This window comes from Chroicocephalus ridibundus, chromosome 4 (genome assembly GCF_963924245.1).
Source record: "Chroicocephalus ridibundus chromosome 4, bChrRid1.1, whole genome shotgun sequence".
NCBI classification, from domain to species: Eukaryota; Metazoa; Chordata; class Aves; order Charadriiformes; family Laridae; genus Chroicocephalus; species Chroicocephalus ridibundus.
This window is the reverse complement of record NC_086287.1, coordinates 95,427,839-95,447,984: the sequence shown is the minus strand read 5'-3', so window position 1 is coordinate 95,447,984 and position 20,146 is coordinate 95,427,839. Positions and strand designations below refer to the sequence as shown.

At 40.1% G+C, this 20,146-nt stretch overlaps 1 protein-coding gene across 3 annotated transcripts in view; it reads right to left on the bottom strand.

The window, feature by feature from the left end:
• Nucleotides 1–20,146, bottom strand: part of AP1G1 (adaptor related protein complex 1 subunit gamma 1) — a 42,762-nt gene that overhangs the window by 15,785 nt on the left and 6,831 nt on the right. For all 3 annotated transcript variants that reach the window (XM_063334948.1, XM_063334950.1, XM_063334949.1), the window contains 8 exons: nucleotides 16,312–16,515; nucleotides 12,078–12,202; nucleotides 9,346–9,487; nucleotides 7,989–8,085; nucleotides 5,329–5,405; nucleotides 1,303–1,398; nucleotides 717–797; nucleotides 367–465 (listed from right to left, as the gene is read on the bottom strand). In XM_063334948.1, coding sequence (XP_063191018.1) covers nucleotides 367–465; nucleotides 717–797; nucleotides 1,303–1,398; nucleotides 5,329–5,405; nucleotides 7,989–8,085; nucleotides 9,346–9,487; nucleotides 12,078–12,202; nucleotides 16,312–16,512 — 918 coding nt within the window. In that variant the 5' untranslated portion in view covers nucleotides 16,513–16,515. The remainder of the gene's footprint in view (nucleotides 1–366; nucleotides 466–716; nucleotides 798–1,302; nucleotides 1,399–5,328; nucleotides 5,406–7,988; nucleotides 8,086–9,345; nucleotides 9,488–12,077; nucleotides 12,203–16,311; nucleotides 16,516–20,146) is intronic.

Sequence of the window (20,146 nt, the reverse complement as noted above, 5' to 3'; positions counted from 1 at the left end):
TGGTCATCTTCATTGTTTCAAGATGGTTTTAAAGGCAACATGTCAAAACTACCATTGTGGTTCTTGGCCGAAAGCACAACATAAAGAGTTCTAGAAGCTGACTAAGCAGAGGAAAAGCTAAGACAAACACAGCACAAGCTCTCTCCTGCACTCAAGGGAACACAGTCTGCAGGAAGTTTTGCTTTTTTATTTTTGTTATTTAAAAACAAAACAAAACACAAACACCATTTTCTGAAGAGGCTACAACGTTATCTAGAGGGAACTGCAGGGCTATGCTTGGGCAAAACAACTTTGCTTCATGTTCTCTACACAAATTACTCTAATATAAGCCCAGGGGAAAAAAAGGCCATAGCAAAGGTAACTCACTCTAAGTCCACTCTCAGATTTTATGTCCATAATAGTCAGCACAGTTTCATAGAGAATGGCATTTCCCACGTTTTTACTTGTTTCTGTATTAGTGGCAACCTGGAGAAAAGAAACAAAATAAGCGACTCCAACACATCCAAAACAGATCCCCTTCATGCTGTTCTGCAGAACAGGCAGTGAAACTACCCAATCCCCAGCAAAGAAACATCACACCTATGAACATGTGTCTCTTGCAGCAAAATTCAACCCAGCATAGCAAGCAGCTGTATCCTCACCAGTGCTGCTGAAGACAAATTATTAAGAAACCAAAAGAGAAAGTTCAAGCTGCTCATCGACTTTGCACACCTCACCTGTGCAAGTATATCATTCATCGCTTCACTTGAATCATCATCATTTCGCCCTAAAATTCTTAGTAACCGCAGGATTCGTACCTATTTGACAAAATAAAGCAAAGAAAGTCTCATTGGATGGCAGTGTTTCAGATGGGAACTACGAAATGCCCAGTACACTTCCTGAGGAGTGCCAAAGGAGCAAAACAATCTGCTGATTTCCATTCCTAAGCAAAATGCTTATCTTTAATAAGACCTTTACAAACAAGAACAGGCTTATGCTGTACTCCTTTTCTTCCCACTAGCCAGAACTGTTAAGAGTACCCCCATACCCACTAGGCACAGCCTTGCAAGACCAACACACATTGCTGCCTCTCCCTTTTGTCACAATTTCACATAAAATGATAAGGCACTACAACTGCTGTTTAAACAAAGGCAGGTGTCTTTCACTAAGGTAGATGAAGAGCATTTGCACAATCAGCTACAACAAAGACACAAAATCTTAAAATCAACAGAGCTGCCCTGAGGTAACCACCTCAACATACCAAAGTCTCAAAACACTGTACTAGAATTAAAGCTATCAATCACTGTTTGCATCAGTTCTTACCTGCAAAAAGGGGTCACTGATCCCAGACACGTCATGCTCTGGTGAATATCCAGACATGATAAGGTTCTTCAGAATACGAACTAATTGGGGAACAAGCTGTGAAGAAGAGAGTTGTCCTATTAGGGTGTTGTTCCTTCCCCCCACCAGCTTTGAAGTACAGGTCCAAGAACAAATCTTTTATTTGAAAGCAAGTCAGTCTATGGATTCTTCCTCAAAGTTCAACGCGCACACCTAGAGCTGATGTTACGTGAATACCCACAGCTTAGCTAGGGCACAACTAGAAACAGCTGAGCTGGGACCTGAGCACCACGTTGTATCTTTAAAGTACTAAATCTACCAGAGCTTGGCAGTTGAGGCCTGAGAGGAAAAACCAACTTAAATTCCTCTCTTCACGAAAAGGGGATGTGCTGGGACTATTAAAATGGTATAATTCTGGGACTTCACTTGGGGGCTTTATATTAGCTCCTCACTCATTTTTAGCATAGCCCTGGAAGCATTAGGCATAGCCAAGAGTTTTGATCTTTTCAAGTACTGTACTACTATGATTAGTGTAAATTATTACGAATTCCTTAAAGTTTGACACTGCATCCAACTCAACTTCCAGAAAGAAAAGCTTTGTGATCTACTTCCTCTCCAGGAGTTTCCAAATAGGGAAGAGAATGGATTTCCCTTCAGCCTTCCCCCAGGGCTCTATTGTTAGATTACTTCTTCCCTACAAGTAACTCCAGGGTCTCTTCTCCTCTTCTTCACCCCAAACTTCTCAGCAAGAGCAGCAACACTAAACTGACCAAATTCTTTGCTTCACTACCATTAGAAAGGTTCTGCGTAATAGCAGAGAAACTGATGGAAGCACTGCTACCACGGCAGATTCAGGAGCACAAAATTGTATTGTTCGTATTTTAAAGTTTCTTTCCGACTGATGGGATAAAAAAAAAAAATAAATCTTTCAGAAGCAGTTCAGATTCCTCAGATGTTGATGGCACCAGTCTCCCAGTAGACATCTACCCATAGGGATAAGTTATCTTTCAAGACTTGTGCACAGCTTTGAAGAAATGCTACCTATTTGGAAATGTTTCGTTCAACTCCCTCCATCTTAGGCACCTCTAGTGATGTGCTTCATCTGTCAGGGCAACTCTGAGGAACCCTAACAGAATTTCTCTGCAGCATCTCACACATGCCAAGCAAATAATCAATTTAAGACACAATGTAGCAAATAAACTAATCATTAAAGCTATAACAAACTTATTATTTAACTCTAAAAGCCTTCATAGCAGCTATGAGTAATCAAAGGCATTAAATGGAAGCTCATTTCCAACACATCCTATGAAAAATCTTAAGGCTGAAAGACAGAAACTGGACTAATTGTCATTGAATTGTAAGAAAAAAGTCACTCCTGGTGGATGACGCAGAGACGTAGACCTCTACAAGCTTTATTCCTTCCACAGAAAGTTTCTTCTATCCCTCTCAATCCTGGGATTATTAAAATAATCCAGCCACTGGCTGGAGATGAGGTACCAAACCAGACAGAGGCGTTATAGTGGCTGCAGTAAGTGGATTTTTCATTTGTGAAACACTGCTAGCACCGGGACAGCATCATTCTTTCTCTCAACTCCATGCGTGACAATTACAGTTTATCAAAATATTCTCTATAAAACCTTTCCCACTGATTCACCCTTGAGACTCAACACATTTTCCCATCCTTGAGATGTGCTGCACCTGCATTCATGTATTCATAGTATATACTATGAGTCAGGGATTGCATTCACACTAAGTTTTCACTCAATCAGAGACTGCTTATATAAAGCTGCCACTTCTGACAACATCAAATCAAGATGGTGCTTCAGATTCAGGACAGACAGTAGCAGAAGGTGCCAAAATCATAATGTGACTTACAGAGCACAACAGCTGCATGTGGACATACTAAACGGGCAATGTTTCCTGGACTAAAGTCCTGTACATTTGTAGTACAGTGCAAGAAGAAAACTAGCTGAGTTTCCCTGTCACCTCTCTTTATTCCTACCTTCGCTCTTCAGGAATTACACACTCTTCTGAAAACATGCATTTTGTAAAACACACAAACAAAAGGAACCATTAATTTCCTATTATCTGCCTTAAAGAGGAAACCAAAGGATGCTGCAACATCTTCCCTCAAGACAGAGTAACAGACAAGTGGGATGACGTGCTGGAGCATTCCTGGAACCCTGATTAACGTTTTCTTTGCCTTCTAACATGCAAGAGTTATCAGGACTGGGGACAGGACAAACAAAGGGAAACATTACAGCCATGGAGATCGGTTGAGGGCCACCCCCCCGAGTCTTCTGTAGTCATGTTACACCAATGAAAAATATCAGCAATGCAGCTGTACTCAGTAGCTCTTTGCAGCACAGTAAGTCCACTTAGTCACAACTAAGTGTCTCTCCTGCTCCCTTTTGGGGGACCCAAATGATTCAGGCAAAACGCAAAGCCCAGTTTGTGATGGGAAGAAAGCCCAGGACTACAGTTTGGGCATAAAAAGAATTCCCTGAAGTATTCATCAAATGAGGGAGCTTGAGGAAAGCAGGCTTGTGTTTAGAGAAGGCCACAACTGAGTTTCAGGGCTGCTAAGGGGAGAGAGGTTTAGTGACAAGACAAGACCAGCACACAAAAAGCATTAAAAAAAAATACAACTGATCTAAGCATGTGGCATCAATCACAAACGTGGCATTAAGAGGCACCACCTCACAAGGGACAAACACCTACGGATTCAATGCAAGCATGCACCATCTAGAAGAATTAACTCTTACCTTTTCATTCTAACACACAGCAGGATTCCAAACAGACAAAAAGGGACAAAACAGACGAAGCAGGCATTAGGGACACATCAGTGTTATACCATTCACAGCATAAACAACTACAAGAAATAGCTAGAAAAGAATGTACCCAGTACCTAAATTTTGTGGACTCAGCTCTTCTCTCTTTTCCCGTGACTATTATCTTAACTGAACAATTAGTAGCAGGGATAGCCACCTTCAAGATGACCCTAGTCCCACTTTCATTCCTGCTTTGACATATATAATCAGGACAAGGGAAGATGCATGCCAAAATGCTAGGATGCATCAAAGGATGTACTGTTTGAAATTCCTAATGATATAGACAAGCCAAGGAAGAACAGTAAACTGGGCATACAAGTAAATACGCACCTTTAAGAATTTCAGAGAAACAAATGGCCTCTACCAGCTTTGTTCAGTTTCTCCTTCTTTGACCAGGAAGTCAGAATGACATAATGAAATTTTCAGATGCCCTTCTATTGGTAGTCTTTCATACGGCAATAATATCGCACAGCAAATTATAGCAAACAGCATAAAGGAGACTATGCTGGGGGAGGTTGGCGGGGAGCAGGGGGGGAAGTAAACGTTCCTAACCAGAGGAGGAAGAGTGACTTAGACTCTCAAACCCTTAAAATGGAAAACGATGTAACATAGCATGCACCAGAGATGAGGTATCTACATAACTATAATTTCCATTGGTATTTTTTGACCTGAGTTTAGAAAACTGTGTGGCTGTGGTTACAACATTCAGGTGTTGGTATAAGCCTCAGTTTTTCATCTTTACCTCTTTACATTTAATACATTTGTGATGCCAGTGTCACTATGCAATTAGCTACAAATGGTGGAAAAAACGCTAAGGGAACATCAAAGAGGACACTTTATATCCAACTTTAGGATGAGTTTCATACTGCAGAGTCTTAAAACTGATGTTTTTTAACTTACCCACTTATTGAAGGGGATTTGGGCTAGATACACACAAAATTCCCAAATTTAATTATTTTTTAAAAAAATAATATTGATAACAAGCAGACAGTATCATGAAATTCTTCACCCAAATGGCTTTAAGTATTTTATTAAAAGACATACACACTGTTTTCACTAGAGAGACTAAGAGGAGGTATTGGTAAAAAACAAACAAAAAAACCACCAAAAAAAACCCCAACCCACCACAAACAAAATCATGGATATTGACTCTGCAATATTACCAGTTCACACTTACCTTTCTAAAGTGTGCAAGCATGTCTGGGCTTCTCTCACACATCTCTGTGAGGAGGACAACTGATGTGTGAAGAACACCTAAAGGTGAGGGGGGAGAAAAGAAAAAAGTATCTACATTTAACATAACTCCATTGTCTCCAGACATGTGAAAAACATCATAAGGAAGTAACAGAAAATCATTAAAAAAAAATATTATTGAATCCAACATATCTACCCCAAAATATACATTTGCACTCGCAGGTGTGCCCAAGGAATAACAGATAGCAATGTCCTCATGTCTTAAAGCTGCAACTAAAGGCCAAAGGAGGAGAGAAATCAGACTTTGCAGAAACTTGCATGCTAAATATTCAGTCAGACAGCAACAGACATAGTTGGACTAGATGATCTTTAATGTCTCTTCCAACTCAAACCATCCTATGTGTCTACAAAAAGTTAATACTCTAGAAGGACAATAAGCGTTAATAGCATTGCAGGTGTTGGGTTCCTCAAACTTCCTGATTTTCTCTTCTGATTTGGGTACTCTAGACAACCTTATGTGACCTGAATTGGGTCTTTCTCAGAAGGTCTCAGAACTCAGTCTAGAAAGTGACTACAGTAGACTGCTCGGTCAAGTCAGCGTCGGTGCACTGGCAGCCAGCTGCTGTGTGCCCTGTAAATAGCATGAAACTTCAACAACGAGCATTATTTTACATCTGCATTCAGCTGTAACGCAGCAATCCTTCTCAGATGCTAACTTTCAGTTACTCATTTTCTGTAGCTGTTAAGTCTGTATTGGAGACCTCCTGACTCAGAAAGAGACTAGAAGCTTGCTTAATAAGCAACGCTTTCTACAGAGATGACAACATTCATATTCCACAAGCTATGCAGCTTTCTGACCTATTGTAGGTTCTACACAAAATCTGTTTTGAGGTACATAAATATCTATCTATAAAGCTTTTGTCACAGCTGTCTTAACACTGACACTGCTTACTTATCACTGAAACCTCCCAAAAGGCTGCTTCAGAGAAAGCTCAACACAAAGCCCATGGCTAAGACTGGTGGAAACAAGATATTGATTTTTAAGGAGGATGAAAGCAGAAAGGATGATCCAGTTGTTAAATTCAGGTGAATCTAGACTCAATTCTCTGCTTGGCCAAGGCTCGAAGAGGAGCATTCCCATCTTTAAAGAGGGAACACAGGAAACAGAACAGCTCTCAGCTTTTCAGGTTTGCATAAAACAAAGACAGAGGATGTCGCTACCAAGTTGGATCACATAGGCATCACTTACTCTAAGGCAGACAGACCATTACCTACATGAAGCAGCACCCATTCTAAATGTTCTGATCACCATGTTTTAAATCAAGGTCAACTAGCTGCACACACACAAACCACTTTCCACATGCAAACTGTCCTGTACCTCAAAGGTTTACAACACAGGCTGGAAAAAAAAAAAAAAAAAAGGGAAAAATAGCTCTCAGGCAGCTACTGTGGCCCATTAGTACTGCTGTGCTTACAACTAACCTGTCTTGAGATAGAACTTCTCCCTGTAATGGGTTTTCAGCATTGCAAACATCTACTGCAGAACTCCTAGCACACTCACCTATTTTCTTAAGGCACATGCTCACTGCAGATGTGTTACAGGACTAAGACTTCGGGAAGTGAGCACTAGGCTCGATACAAATTAGTCAAGGTGTTAATATTGGTATTTCTCTTTAAATCTTCTCCAAGTCACATGAGGGAGCTGGGCATGTTTAGCTTGGAGAAGAGGAGACTGAGGGGAGACCTCATTGCACTCCACAACTACCTGAAAGGAGGGTGTAGAGAGGGGGGTGTTGGCCTCTTCTCCCAGGTGAGTAATGACAGGACCAGAGGAAATGGTCTGAAGCTGGGGCAGGGGAGGTTTAAATTAGATATTAGGAAGAATTACTTTACTGAAAGAGTGGTCAGGCACTGGGACAGCCTGTCCAGGGAGGTGGTTGAGTGGTTGAGTCACCATCCCTAGAGGTGTTTAAGAAACGTCTAGATTTGGCACTTCAGGGCATGCTCTAGTGGCAGAGATTGTAGGGGGGTTTTTTTGTGTCTGTATGACTGGACTCGATCTCAAAGGTCCCTTCTAACCATGAAGATTATATGATTCTATGAAATAACCTTCTAGAAGCACTTGTGCAAGAAAATGCATTAAAACAGAATAATCTCACAAAGGACCATTAAAGTGAGAATCTGTTTTATGATGTAGTTCTGATGAAAAACAGCACTGAAGAGACTCTCTTCTGACAGCAAAGTAAGTATCTCAGTCCTGGGAATGCCTGCAAAAATGATGTCAGAGAATCTGATAGTGCTATGCTAACAAAAGAAAAAAAGAAACACCCTAAAAAGTGCACTTTAGAGTCCCTGAAGGCAGTCTTACTGGATAAAAATCACAAACTTTCCCATTCCACCCACTCTGAAGTGTATCAAAACCCAGTGAAAGAGTTTCTTTTATCACCTATGCCATGTAGAAGTCCTGCTGACTAGCACAGTCATACACACCCTTTCCTTCTTTGCTTTCACTGCATAGAAATGGGAAGAAATAAATCATACAAATACACCTCAACAATTCCTTCCAAACAAAAGGCTTAGGTAGCAAGCGCACCATCCCGTAAAGAACAGCATAGCCTTGCTAAGTAGAGTCTCGGATATTACCATGGTTCTTCTCATTCAGCAAGTTTTTGGTGGCTGGCAGGAACATCTCCATGAGTTCAGGCACCTTTCTAATGACATGAACAGCACACAATGCTGCCTGTATAGGAAAAACAGGTCTGTTAGTACATACTGTAATGACAACGATACATGTTTTGAGAACATCTAGCACAGTGAGAATTCTCACAAATTTCATGACATAGAAAGGCCTGTAAAGTTTATGGTACATTTTTCCATCTCTCTACTACAAGTGACAGTAAAGAGCATCACAGAGAATAGTTCAATAAACTACCACGAGTGAGGAAGGGGTGGGGGGGAGGGAAGACACTGAGTTACAAAGTAATATTCCCACTAGCAATGGTTCATTTTTACATTATTCACTCCAGAAGTGATATTAACTGCAAAGCAGCTCTGCCTTTAATACGGCTGCTTCAGTCTGTCTTCCTGTTGCTAGGGAGGGGATAATACATTGGAAGCAAAGAATGAAATTTTATGTCAAATTTATGGCTCATTTTCTTTCCCCTGAGTATCATCTCCTTCCCCACGAAATAACTTCCTCCTGCAGGTGATGGGTCCTATGAAAAACAGAAGTATACTGCAAAAAAATTGCCTACTTCTTCTAGGGTGCAGAAGCAACAGGAGACACTACACTTTACAGCTGCTTGAGAATCAAGTGCACTGAGGGCCTCTCCCCAGAACACAGCAATACCTCTTAGCATTGCTTTCTCTCCAATCTCCCCCTAGATCCAGCACTAGACAAAGAAGTAACAATGCATCTCTTCCTAAACCTTACTGCGTCCCACCCTCCACAAGACTTAATTAAATAAATTGAAAAGCACACGACTGATTACACTTTGCAGATGCTATGGCACACTTGCCACGGACACAAGACAATTTATAATTGTTTGCCCATTTCAAGCCCTTAACCTTTCTATCTCACATACTACTGTCGTCATCATCAACGGAGGAGATCAAATAGGTTGAAACCTTCAGATATCAGCCTCCACTGTTAATGGTCAAAGTTCCTCTGGACTTATATGAGAAGATATAGAAATGAAGCCAGTGACTAGAAGTTTGGGGTTAATGTATGAATGCGCAGGTGTTCACATCACCATCAAGAACCTCAAGGTGGAGAGTGTCAACACCGAAACAATTGCCTCACTTGTTGGAGGCTTGTCTTTCAGAGGCTTACACACATTCCTGCTATAGACAGACAGGGAGTTTTGACCTCTGCCTTGCACATTGGGAAAATACTCAGCCAGTGTGATCCACGCCATCTAGTACTCCAGATATTAGCAAGGTATCCAACCAATCTTGCATTTTAATCCATAACAAAGTATTCAAAAGTTCCCTGAAGTACCTTCTTCCTAAGATAGGAGTTGGAAGTTTTGAGGAGCTTTTCCACTTCTCCTGCAAGGTCTCTGCACATTTCTGAGGAGCCCATGCAGCCAAGAGTGCAGAGTGCCAGCCCCTGCACATACTGCGTGCTGTGATTAAGGTCACTGTAAAGGAGAACAAAAAAAAAAAAAAGCCAATCAGCATGCACAGAGAACCTGAACACACAAAAAAAAGGCATCTGTATCTATCTATAGTCATCTAACCAGCTGCACATATAGCCCAGAAGAACTCTCCAGATCCTCAGCATTTGGAAGCAGGCATCAGGAGCAATAGCAGCTTTGAGTGCATGTACCACAGGGTTTGCTACTACTTCTACTTAGAATCCTTAGAATTATAAAGATAAAATTTTTGGTTAAAACTATCAGGTGGGTATCTAGGGGTTAATCCGGAAAGAGGGAAGACCACACAGAATCCCATTGAAACTTCTCAAGTAAAGCCAAAATGTTGCATTTTGGAACTTTCATGCAAAAAAAAAAAAAAAAAAACCAAAAAAACACAACATGAAGTACAGTCCTGCAGTGAGTCCGTGGGTCGTCCCAGTTTAAACACATTACAGGATAGGCTTTAGCTTCTGCATCTGCATTTACAAACCAAACAGTATATAAACATCTATGTAAAAATATCCTCTATCTTGAGGAAAAACCACAAACCCCACCATTCGCACACCTTGAAAATAATCCACACAGGAATTTTGTTTAGCACTCTGAACTATCCATACGCCTAAGAAAGTTGCAAAAAGCAGCCAATAAGAAGTTAAACCACCTAACAGCAGATGCTACTCACGAGGCCAGCAACCAATGTCACACTAAGTACAAGACAATATAGCTTCCACATGGCAATCTCAACAGCCTTTAAAACTGATTTCTAAGCTATTTTTCCATCAGACTATTTAGTACTCATGTTGCCAAAGTACCCAGGATTCAATGTTGAAGAAAGTAAAGGCTATGGTTCCTGGTTTGGGAGGGGAGGGGAGCTGGTGACTGCGTGATGGGAGAGCAGGGGATACAAGTGGTACGTAACCAAATGTGCACAACGTGCAGAAAAGCAGGAGACAGTATTCTGGTTGTAACATCAAGCAGCTATGGCAACATGCAGATGAAGGAACAGACAGCACATGCCTCTAAATGGGTTGTTATTCGTTTCCTTCCTTTAACAAATTTTTGGCAGCTATATATAGCTGTGTGTATAGCAAGTATGTACCTCACAAGTGTGCTCGCATTTTTTGTATCAAAAAATCTAGGTTTTGTGATAAAATAACAATAGACAATGCCATAAATCAAATACCTTAATGTCTACATAAAAGCAAGGCAAAGTGGTAAATACAGAAGCCAAAGAAGAAAGCAATAAACAACCCACTAAGATAGTGGGAAGCTGTCCACCAGTTTTGCTCAGCTTCAGTCTGACCCATTTCCAGTTCAAACTGTACCCTTACCACACAAATTCATTTTAGCATAAACAATCAGAAGAGTTGTTGACCTAGCAGCCTAGTTCTAATGGAAGAGCCTCACAGGTATGACACTTCAATGAAAAAAATCTTTAGCCAAATGTCTCTTCTCTCCTGGACACTACATCCAAAGTTAGCAGATCCTCAGGCCTGCAGTTTTGTGAAGTTTCTTTCCAAGTACTTTGAGGCCTCTGTCAAACTGAAGATCAATACTTTACTTGCTAATATCTGGGAGGCTTATGTTCTAAAAGCAAATAATAATAAAAAAAGACACACCACACACAACCAAGCAGACATTTGGATAACTCAACTAGAACCCAGCTGTTCCACTCCTGCTCCCATCCCTCTTGAAAAGGAGTGTTATTAGAAATGCACCAATCATGATCTACTAAACTGTAATGTAAAACAGTCCCAGTTTAACAGCATTTTGCTGAGAGAAGGGAAAAAAAAAATATTATTTCCCATCCCCTCTTGTCTGATTTCAGCAAGATGCCAAGCAGATAGCACATCCCGTTACCGCCTTGCTTCCAAGGAAAACCATTCTTCAGAACTGTTAGGCCAACCTTAAAAAGAAAGGTGGATACACAGCCTTGATCCTTGAAGTCAGACGACTCTGAAGAGTTCGTCAGCAGAAGTCAAGTAAATAAACACAGGACAACATGGCTGTAGCAATATATATGACTTTGTGACATATGATGGCCAGTGCAGCCTACAAAGCTTTAACAGTGCTACAAAGAGATCCTGATTCAATCGTATTTAAAAGGTGCACGGACCTTTACTGATGCTGCATTACTGCTCGCCTGGCTCTTCCCTACTGCAAGCTGGGAGATAACTAATTTACAGAAATGGAAGAGAGTTCTCTGCAACAATTGCAGGTCTTCTGCACTGGCTGAGCAGCTTACTCTAGTAATTTCATCTTCCTGGTTTTATTTATCTTAACGTAGCCTCCAGAAACACGTACTACCATTCTGTGACAGTAGTTACACGAAGTGTCATTTGCCACATACACCTTTTTAGGACCAATGAAATTTTATATTCTTTTCCCTCTAAGCAAGCTAGACAGAATCATCCAATACAGTACAATACTAGAACAGTCTTGTACGGTCAACAGCACAGAACAAATTGAAGATACAAGTTTTCTAACACAAAGGAAAAAACCTAAAGTACTCAAAATATCACTGTCAGGAGTGTACTTTCAGATCCTGAAACCTTACAGCATGTGTTGATGGAGAGAGAGGTGGTACCCTTACTTCTTGATGCAATTGGTCATAAGAAGATGGACATCCTGTCTCTCATCCAGCAGCAACATGGCACCTAAATACCCAATGCGCTTGTCTGTGAATTTCTGAGAGGCAATGAGCTTGAGGCACTCCAACTGGAAAAAACAAAAAAAGGAAAAAAAGAAGAAAAATAAAAAGACAGAATTAGCTTAAACTACTTCTTAGCTAGACAAGAAACAGTGAATTTTGATGTTTACTCATTTAGGTCTCTCAGAATGCATTCTTAAAAGTGTATTTTATTCCCATTTTGGTAATGTGGAAACTAAAGAAAGGTTAAATGACCTGCCCAAAGCTCCCAGCAAGCCAGCTGAAAAGTCATTAGCAGCTCCTGCATCTTGAAGTAACCAGACACTGTTGGCCTTCCATGACCTCAGATATACTAAATATACAGGTTTATGTCAGATCACAAAAATAAAAGATAACATTTTTATATAGACAAAAGATTCATCATTAAAAACAAAATACGAAAGATCTGGAAATCTAAATCATGTGTCATGTTTGATACACACTGGAAATTTCTGAACCAGGCTTAAATGGGTCCATCTACCTACTAGAGAGAACATCAATGCTCTGTAAGTTAATTGGTCAAAACCAGTTTTTGTTTATTATGATCTGCCAGAACTTGCTAGCTAAGTAAACCTTAGATACAGTCAGAGACAGTTAAGTTTCTGTGCTGCTCTGCAATCTCTATTTGAACACATGAAGTTTGACTAAAATCATGCCTTGTAGCCACTACAAGCTTCCCTTCCACCATTCCCTTCCACATGTCAACTGTGTTCAACAGCATAAAGGAGATCCCTAAGATAACACGCATAGCTGCCACTTGCACTCAGCTGATTAAGAATTTAATTGCTAACCCATTTTTAAACTTAACACTTTATTACTGAAAAAAAAAAAGACATCAGCCACAGAGATATTCTGACACCACTATGCACTAAGATATTTTTATCTAACAGATAATTAATCAACTATAATCAATCCCTACTTTCCAGGCAGGAAGTAGCATAAATGGCTTCTCAAAACTGGTAAGAGACCTGTCCCTCACAAACACATCCCGTAAGTCTGTTTTACAAATTAGCTGAGGCAGCAAGCAAGCATACGCAATGGATGTAAGGAGGGGTCAGAGAAAGCTTGCAACAGATCTGTTTTACAGGAAGTAAAGGGGGCATGCACAGGCAAAAATATGGGGCATCATGAAGAGTTTTTCATGGTCCCTAGCTATAGGGAAGCTTGAAAAGGGCAACAGACACAGGTGAGATGCAAGAAGCACACACATCAGGAAGGTGAAGTTGTACAGGATATTGACAAGAAAATTAAAGTTGAAGTGCCAGAGAAAGTAAGTGCCATGGCCTAGCATCTCACAGCCGCATGGCATCAGAACACACAACGCAACTATGGAAGTTGTCACATATGAACACTCAGCTAATGCAAGGTGATAAACTGATAAGAAAAAGCTCGAAAGAAAGCAAGTTCAGTTTGCTAGGTTTAAAGGGACTGAAAACCTAGAATAAAGAAACACCTCTAAACAATAAGTTCAGTCATCCACAAGGATAACCAAACTTGCAGAAACGGGCAAGATCAACCAGGGATAAGGTACAGAACACTAGATATCGACCTCTTATCTTTCCAGTTCTTTCTGTAAGAGAATAATGTACCTCTGAGCCAACTTTCTTCTCCAGGTTTACAAGATACTTTCTTATACAACCTCCTGCAAAAATGTAAGGCAGAACTGATGACATCTAAGCTACAGCGTAAGAGCCAACAACAGCAGAAGATGAACGACTAAGAAAAAGCAGAAGGAAACCAATGACTGCAACAGATACTGCAAGACAAATTTCTAGTACTTCTGAATTTGAAAGATATTATTAAAGTTTACTCCATGAAAGCTGATGAGTTCTTGTTTCGCTTGTATACAAATACATGCAAACTAGCTTCAGTCACAGCAATACTGAGAAACATGATCAGCTGAAGCTCTTAGTAGGTCTAATTAGTGGAAGAAATCATGATACCATTATATCCATTTCATTCAAAGGAACAATTAAAATCTGCTACATCAGTACTGTAACAGATACATTAGTAAAGCCAGACAAGATACCGGCATGTACCCAGACTACAGCTTACCCAAGATTTTAACTGGAATTTTTTTGCAAGTGGAAATAATGACAATAATAATAAAGTTATTTGACCATTTGCCCAGGCTGCCTGATACCTTCCAAACTTGCACAAATGGCCCTTCCACATGCTCAAGAGACATCTTGCCATCCAGTGCATTTCAGCATGCACTGGCTAAATATGGTGCTTGTGCTCATATTTCTGGACAAGATATCCTAGGTCAAAGTCGAGGATCCCTGGCTTGGAAAGAAATAAATCAGCCATTCACTATTTCTGACACCTTCTCTAGATTCTCTTTTATTATTGGTTACCCCATTCACACCGTTAGCTAAAGTCAGTTGTCTGCTTACATCTTCTGTCTAACACAGCTTGTGGCTCTCTTGTTTTTCACCAAACATATTTCCCACGTATTTATCCTATTACTCAGAAACTTCCTGTCCACAATGCCTGACTGTCTATCTACAAGACTCCACTGCTGGAACAGCATGTGTCTTCAACGGGTCCCCAGCTCATGCAAACTATACCCCACCTACACAACATTAGCATTTTGAAAGATTCCATCCAGTTACAAACATTGAGGACATGCAAAGGTCTGCAACTTACTCACTTGGAGAATACTTGTTAAAATCCCTTCTCGGCCTCGGGCCCTATACCTTCCTGAAAATGCAGCTGATAAACTACATGAGAACCAAGGCCATCGAATTAAGTACTCTGTTCCCAAAATAGTCAGCATAGATGCTTCTGTTTGAGATGTAGAAACCCTTAAAATAACAGATATTGAATAATCTGTTTTATCCTTCTTCCACTGAGAGTGAAGAGGTAATTTACCATTACTGACGAAAGCAGAAACTGAAAAATTCTTAAGATATCTGGTCTAGTCTTCCATACATGGAATTAAATACTTGATTAACAAGATAAAACAGTCCCAATAAAATTTAAACATGTTCCTAACATAAGTCAAATGTATAAATTCTAGATGACACGTATCTGTAACTCTCTTCATTCTTCTTGTAGCTCTTAGATAGTTAACCTTAACTTTTGTAACAGGAGGTTTCTCTCTTGGACCAGGGAGCCTGGCTATGTAAAGTGTTAAAAACAGGATAGTACACAAATTCACTTGCTCTTATGCAAGAGCTCAGTATCCTGTGAGAAGAATCCAATGTTGTAGAAGTAAGGTGATGCACTTTGTATTGCAAAAGGACGGTCCAGACTCACTCCCTACCACTAAGACTATTTTGAATTTGATTTCAGCGGTTTGAGTTTACTGTTTCAGTGAGACATGTCAGGATTGGCAAATCCAACCATGAATGGATAGACTCCCAAGAGATGAAGCTACTTTTAAGAGATATAACAATTTGATTGACTTGTTATTTAGCTTTTTGGAAGATCTAGATTATATCACTACTAACAGGACACTTACTGACTTCTAAGCATAACAGAGCATGCCCCAAAGACGAAGTAAAGCTCCACTTGAAGAACAAGTAGATCAAGAACTCCCATCTTCCTGCCTCCCTTTTCCACAATCTACCTGTGTCAAAAATACCACAACAAAAATATGCCAAGAGATAGAAAACTCATACCAACATTCTCCAAATCACCTCACTAAGATAAGGATAAGGAACACCAATTTCTTATTGCTGGGAACAGACACGCTCTTAACCGCCTAGAATAGATTGCTTTAGAAGGAAAAGGGTACAGAACCTCCTTTGAAGCATCTGGTATTTTCCATCAGAGACGGAACTCCAAAGTGCTGTTTTGAACCCATCTAGAAATATCCGTATCTACTGGACTGTGGTTTAAGAACTACGGCTCTGCAGAAACACGGGTGGTGAGGAGCAAACAGTCTGGCAAAAGCAGACTAACCCTAAGTTTCATAACAAAATATATAAGTCTCCAAACAGCAGATCTCACTAACGAAGTCAAAACTAACTACTGTAGGTTCAGAAAATACATGAAGACAGACCTCAAAACATCCAAAAAAGCAGACAGCAAAACTGCAGCTAGGAATGCCCCAAACAAGTCAATGTGCCCAAAGCACGCAAAGCAGAATGGCATATGCACATAGCACACCAAGCACTGGACTCTGACCTACCTGTCCAAAATGTGCAGGATATCCCAGCATGTGCATATACAGCAGCTTTGCCACATTTCTGCATCGGTATGTGTTATCTTCCTCTCGGAAGGATGACCGGATAGCAGCACATTCCTTTTGGATCATCTCACGCTCTTCTGCCTGGGTTCTTGCTGTCCGGATGGTCCGGATCAACTCCCGCAGTCTGATGGGGGCTGGCATCCTCTGGGAGAAGAAAGAGATCTGTAAGCCTTGTACCGTACCTAAAGGCTTCATAATGGTCTCACATTTTTGCATATTTTTTTTTCTTTCTTACCCTACAATTATGTAAGTAGAGGAATTAAGAAAATACAGACTGCTTCAGTAGCATGGCTAAAAGGAAACTTTAAAACCAGCGGAATTCATTGTACATCACCTTTGCTTTTCCACAACATCAGAAACACCTGTTGCAGAGTCTCTGGAGTTTTCAGATGCTGAAGTGCGAGTCTCAAAGGAGCACATAAAAAATCATTTTTGCAAATATTATTTGGCCAAACTGGAAGGCTATCTTCACCAGTGCAACGAAATATAAATCCTCAAAATAAAAGGACAACTCCCCAGCGCTCATACAGGAAGTCAGCCAGAAGCATAAAGGTTTCAAAGCTTTTAAAATAAAACATAGTTTAATTCTACCTATTCCCTACCTTAAGAGAGCAAAATACTTTTTTAAAATCCTGCAAAAAGCCTCTGATGAACAGCTTGCTTGGGAAATTTCAGAATGAGCAACTTAGAACTATTAAAAAAAATAAAAAGGAAAACAACTAAAGTAAACTAAAAACATGGATTTAAATGGCATGTAGAATTAAGGTAACTGGGCAAGAGTCAATTACTGTAAGCTGGAGTTCCAATATAGCACATACTCGTTGTTTCCTAGCTGTTGTCTGGGTGGTTTGCTTTACGCTGCAGTAATTTACTCTGAGTGAAAAGGGACACAGACTGTGTGCTGTCACTGGAGACTTGTTCACTTGCTGCTAATGGCACCCTAGTACATACCCCAAATGCTTGTTTGCATAAGCCTAGCCTTAGAGTCTGCCTTCAGAGCTGAAAATCTGAATAAAACTTAAAGCACAAGGCTTGTCTACTTAGGAAGTTATTCTGCAATAAGTAAGGACACAAACCCCTCCCGAATTCTAATATCACCTAACATCATCCAGCCATTGAACAAAATGAATAGCCTATATTTACAAATGCCCTTGCTTGCATTAATAAATAATCAGCAAGCCACACTGTAAAGATTATTTTTCCTCCTCACACCACACCCACAGGAAAACAAGCAGAAACCAGCATTTCGGAAAGCAATGAACTAAAGAATAAGAATCATAATGAGATGACAGCCGAATTATGAGGCTACCTCCTGTTTCCACCTAACTGTGTAGCACACCAACAGGCAGTTACTACAGACACAGTCCAATCTGAACTACTTCCTAAGAGCAATTTTATCTCACATGCACTTCCTGCCCGATAAGCACAGAACAATTCAGAACTGCTCTGATAGAGGGCAACATGAAGGGTAAAAGACAAAATGATCTATTTTCCAGCATTCAGAACCTCCATCCTTGTGCTGCAACCCCATACACAGCCTTTTTTAAAAAACATATTAAATCATTATGTTTTTGTAAAAATATACCTTTGAATTCTTCTCATTAAAAAATGTTTTGCACCCATCTCTCATAGATCACTTCACATGCTTATTCCTTGGGGCTCCAGCTCCTTTCCTGTGCGCATACTCACAGCATTTCAGTGCATAGTAATTCCCATGCAATGTGCCCCCCCACCCCACCCCGGGAACAAGAAAGCATTCTCTTACTACCAAGAAATTCTTACATCAGGTATTTGATTTCTGCCTTCTGCAACTCTAAGATTCTTTTGCATGCTAACACACTGCAAATCTCATCTCATTTTTAAGTTTCAGATATATTAAGTGCAAGCTGTAGATATTGCAAGTGCCATGGAACTTTGGACATGAGAACACTTAAATTCAGAAACATTCCGCAACAGATTAACATTTACCTATTATAATGTTGATAGACCTTTAATGCGATATACCTTGGCTAATACCTGCTGATTTTCTGTTAAGCATGACTGTTCACATGACACAATACTCCCAAACAATTTAAATAATATGGTGAGAGCATCCTCACTAGAACATTGCAAGATCAAATACCTCTGATCAACAACAGCAGCCATACCAGGTGAGGCTAATCCAGCAGCCTGCCTCAGGATGGGAAGTAGTAGAGAAAGCACATCTCCTCAATACAGTCCCTGCTTCCAACTGCAACTTAAGAGACTTCCTGAACCACAGAGATTATCTTTCTGCACAGCACCTCCCTGCAGATCTATGGATTTATCTAATCACTTTTTGAAAGCATCCAACCTTTTTCCCATTCCTACCCACGGTAATAATTTGCACAGTTTAACTATAAATTCCACGAAAAATTATCCTTTGCTTTAAACCTGCTGTCTGACCAAGTAAGGGATACTAAACGAAATTCTTACACCTTGATAAAGTAAGTACTCATCACCTATTAATTGATTTTATGTCATTTATGATTTCACAGTCTTTCATTGTATCTATACCTCAGCCACCTCCATTTCTAGGCAGCGGAGTCCCACTCTAATCTCTTCCGGTATGGAGCCATTGCACAATTCCTTCATATCAGCACCTCTTAGAATTCTACTTGGGTTTGTTTTTTTTTTTAAACAAAGAGTAGACCTATAAAAAGCATTCAGGCAGTGGGAGCACCATGAGTTTACACAGATTTTTTTATTCTTTGCACTTCGAAAGTTAAAAACGTTTAAACTCACTTTGCCTGTTTGGCTACTGCCGAGCTGACATTTTTAATAAAGATCCTACAGACAGCTCTAAGACCTCCGGCTTGAGTGACAACTTATTTAGAGCCTTTCACTGTGTATTTACCTTCATAGTAATTTCTTTTCGGCATAGGCATTGCTTTGCATTTATTGACAACAAATTTGTTTTACCATCTTATAGCATACTTTTAGCATCAGAAAATCCTTCCACAGCTTTACGGTGAAACTGTCACCTCACTATTCACCCTTCTCCTCCTGATCGCTTTACAAACACACTTAATGGCACAGTTTCACAGAGTGCCTCTCAATGACCTCTTTCTATTATGAAAGCAGACAAATGTTCTATCATTGTCTGGTCACTTTTCTTTCCTCCTTAGATAGTTATTAATTCACAATAAGACCTCCCTTGAAGAGATGCACTATAAGGCAATAAAAACCTTTGGTTAGAGGCTCTGTCAACATTTCTGACAAATCCAACAATTTTATGATCCAGACGACCTTTATCCATTTACTAAGAACTTGTCAAGAAACATGCAGTTACTGGGTCCTCTCCTGGAGCTCTTTCGAAAACTAGAATCACACAAACTACCACCTACTCGTTGTAAGTAAAGTGTTGATTAAGACAGTGACAATCAGATTTACAAGTTGAACAATTCTGAGTTCCTTCAGAGATACAGGTGACCTTCACCTTCCATTGGCAATTTATTACTAATATTACCTATTTGCTCCCAGAATTGTTCTTGTGACATTTCAGTTTGAGAGTATACCTCTCAGATTTCAACATCAGAATCCCAGTAGGTTTTGCCATGTAAAGCATTGATGCAAATAACGTGGAAATTTTTTTTATATGAATTTGTTTTCTTTACACATTGGTTATCAGCCAGACTTGAGCATATGTCTCTGCTATGTATCCCATTCCTCCTATACTGGGCAACAAAACAGGACACTTATCCAGGCACATGGTCTTTAGGTGTCACCAGACCATTTAAAAAAAAAAAAAAATACA